General features: G+C 43.3%; 1 protein-coding gene across 1 annotated transcript; it reads left to right on the top strand.

Annotated features, from left to right (window-relative positions):
• Nucleotides 1-2,604: 2,604 nt before the first annotated feature.
• On the top strand, nucleotides 2,605-3,228 carry LOC112091957 (uncharacterized mitochondrial protein AtMg00860-like). Its single transcript, XM_024166813.1, has one exon. The coding sequence runs from the start codon at nucleotides 2,605-2,607 to the stop codon at nucleotides 3,226-3,228; it is 624 nt and encodes a 207-aa protein (XP_024022581.1).
• Nucleotides 3,229-3,438: the final 210 nt, after the last annotated feature.

Genomic DNA, 3,438 nt, shown 5'->3' with positions numbered 1-3,438 from the left:
ATTTTGGCCAATGAAAATGTTTTAGAACAAAACATGTTTAAAGAAAATGATTTTAAAGAAATAGCATGAGAATGCTATTAAGTTTTCCAATGATTTTGGAAATGAGATTTCAAAGCGTATCATTTCTTAAAATGAAATATTTTAAGGAATGATACAATGCATGGTGGCCTCAGAGATCGGGATGTGGGAATCGCATCCTTGGGGGCAGGTCCCGAAACCCGTACGAATCCACTTTTTGTTTAGTGGAATTATGGCTCTGCACTTTTCATTAGACAGACATTTTTACCGCTTCTTGTTTAGTGGTATGATGAGCTGTACACTTTCATTATACATACATATTCTATTATGTGAGTATTTCCTTTTTTCAAAAAAAAAGGATGATCGGTTCCGGGTGTATATCTTCGGACCGTGAGTACCTTTATTTTAAATGCTTTATAAAATTACATCCTACTAGGCCTTTCGCTCACCTTTTCCTGTTTTCAAGTGTATTAAACCCCTCCAGGCAACGCCAGAAGTAGTGCGGAGTAAGTAGCTATTACCGGCGATGTGGACTTGTTTCAGGAAAGTGAAGAGTTGTATTTCCTCTAATCCCCTATCTCAAGGCATGTATGAAAGATTATGGATTGTAAACTTAAATATTACTAGACTGTGGTTGATGTCACATTTACTCTTGTTTATATTCATGTATGCTAAACACCTTTTGGAATTCCTGACATGATACCAGGGACGTGGTTTTAAACTGGTTTGGTTGGAAATTCCAATGTTTGCAACATTATATGCTAATCATTCTCTTAAACAGGTTTAAGTTTCAAAAGTACCATGGGAGTACCGGATGAGTATTGGGTGGAGTTTGCAGCTTTTAAGTTTGAAGGTCCTGCAGGTGCGTGGTGGAAGCATATCCGGTGAATGCATGATGTAGAGGGGATGACTTGGGAACAATTCGAAGCGCTCTTCCCATTTTGCTCCCTCCTTGATTGAATCGGAGCGCATGAAGTGCCTAAAGTTTGAGAAAGGTCTTAAGGGTGTGATCCAAAAATCAGTGGTAGCTTTAAGGTATTGAGTCTACAGTGGCCTGGTTGCTGCAGCCATCTCTGTTGAACAAGAGTACATCGCCTTCCTCCAGGATCGAGCAGTTTAAGGGAAAACTTTAGGAGGACCTCAAAGGAATAACAGAAAAAGCCGTGATCAAGGGCAAGGTAGTGGGGGAGTGCCTAGTGGTAGCAGTGGCTCTTCGGGAAGTGGGAAGAGTGGACCCTATAGCTTCAAGTGCCACCATTGTGGGGAGCTAGGGCATATCAAGAGGAACTGTCCTCTCATGGGCCAACTGGTGAACCAACAGACCCAGCAATTACCGCAGACTCAAAGGGGTATTGCTCCTAGTCAAGACACACTTCCACAGTTCACGCCTTTCTATCAACCCCAGTTGCCTGTCCATATGCCAATTCCTCCTGCATCGATCTTCCGTCCGCCGAACTACTCTTATTTCTGGCTACAGGCTTTCGTATTGGTACAGTCTACCCCGCCGCAACAACAGTACAGACCTGGAAACCAGAGACCTAACAACAATGAGAGAGGAAAAGGGAAAGCACCGGGATAGATGCATACCATGGCCGGGGGAAGTTCTGGAGCTCATGCCGGAAACCCAGTCGTCGAGGGTATGGTACCTATCTCACATTCTTTTGCACGAGTTTTGTTCAACACTGGTGCTACGCACTCTTTTGTTTCCACTTCTTTTGTGAAAATTTTGGGTTTGAAACCCGATGACTTAGAGACTTCAATGTTTATAAGTTCTCCATTGGGATGTATGGAGGTGACTAGTGTATGTAGGTCGTGTGTGATCACGATTGGAAGTGAGAAATTAAAGGCAGATTTGATAATCCTTCCCATGAATCAGTTTGATGTGGTGCTGGGAATGGATTGGTTGTCAAGATATGGGGCGATTGTTGATTGCCACCGTATGAGAGTCACCTTGACTACTGGTTCTGGCACAACAGTAACGTATCATGGAGGTGTTAACCCAGTTACAGAAGAACGACTACTGAGGCATAGTGTCGGAGGACGGCGGAATTTAGCTTGTTTCTCATTCCTTTCGGCATTAGAGGGTGAATCCGGTATCGCCGGGGAGAATGTTGAGGTCCCCATGGTTGATGAATATGCGGATGTATTCCTTGATGAGTTGCCTGGTTTACCGCCTGATCGGGAGATCGAGTTTTGCATCAACTTACTTCCGGAGACGGCTCCGATTTCTATTGCTTCGTATCGAATGGCGCCTGTGGAGATGAAAGAGCTAAGGAAACAGCTCAGAGAGTTGGCAGAAAAGGGATTCATTAGGAACATCACTTCTCTGTGGGGTGCACCTATCTTGTTTGCGAAAAAGCACGACGGATCCCTTCAGTTGTGCATAGACTACCGACAGTTGAATAGGGTTACCGTGAAGAACAAGTATCCATTGCCGAGGATCGATGAGTTGTTCGATCAGCTGGGAGGATCACAATATTACTCAAAAATTGACTTGAGATCCGGGTATCATCAGTTGAAGATTAGGAAGATGATATACCAAAAACAGCTTTCAGAACTCGCTATGGGCATTATGTGTTCTTAGTAATGCCTTTTGGATTGGCGAATGCTCCCGCCGCTTTTATAGATTTGATGAATCGAGTCTTCCGCCCATATTTAGACCAGTTTGTGATAGTCTTCATTGATGACATCCTGGTTTATTCAAAGACTTGGGAAGAGCACGAGCAACATTTGAGGATCGTTCTCCAGACTCTTCGAGAACACCAACTTTACGCAAAGAAGGAGAAATGTGATTTCTGGTTGACAGAAGTCAAGTTCCTTGGACATGTTATATCTAGACAAGGAATTTCAGTGGATCCTTCAAAGATTGAAACGGTGCTACAATGGGAACGACCGAAGAACGTTGCCGAAATTCGAAGCTTCCTAGGACTTACGGGGTATTATCGACGATTTGTAAAGGATTTTTCGAGTATTGCTGCTCTAATGACGCGGTTGCCTAAAAAGGAAGTCAGGTTTGAATGGGATGCTGATTGTGAACATGCATTCCAAGAACTGAGGACTAGGCTAACCAGTGCGCCGATTCTGATGATTCCTAATAGCGATAAGCCGTACGAGGTGTATTCTGATGCATCAAGACGAGGACTTGGGGTGTGTTTTGATGAAAAATGGACAGGTTGTGGCCTATGCATCTCATCAACTGAAGCCACATGAATAGAACTACCCCACGCATGATCTAGAGTTAGCAGCAGTGATTTTTGCTCTCAAGATATGGAGATGCTACCTCTATGGAGTAAAATTCCAGATCTTCTCTGATCATAAGAGTTTGAAATATCTGTTCACTCAAAAAGACTTAAATCTGAGATAAAGAAGGTGGATGGAATACATGGAGGATTATGACTTCACATTGCAGTATCATCCTGG

Source organism: Morus notabilis, unplaced genomic scaffold (assembly GCF_000414095.1).
Source record: "Morus notabilis unplaced genomic scaffold, ASM41409v2 Scaffold1276, whole genome shotgun sequence".
NCBI lineage: Eukaryota > Viridiplantae > Streptophyta > Magnoliopsida > Rosales > Moraceae > Morus > Morus notabilis.
The sequence above is the reverse complement of the archived record's forward strand: the minus strand, read 5'-3'. Positions and strand labels throughout refer to the sequence as shown.

Bases quoted from the DNA above. Each gene is read 5' to 3' on its own strand.
- LOC112091957 (XM_024166813.1), top strand. From the start codon at position 2,605: ATGCCTTTTGGATTGGCGAATGCTCCCGCCGCTTTTATAGATTTGATG.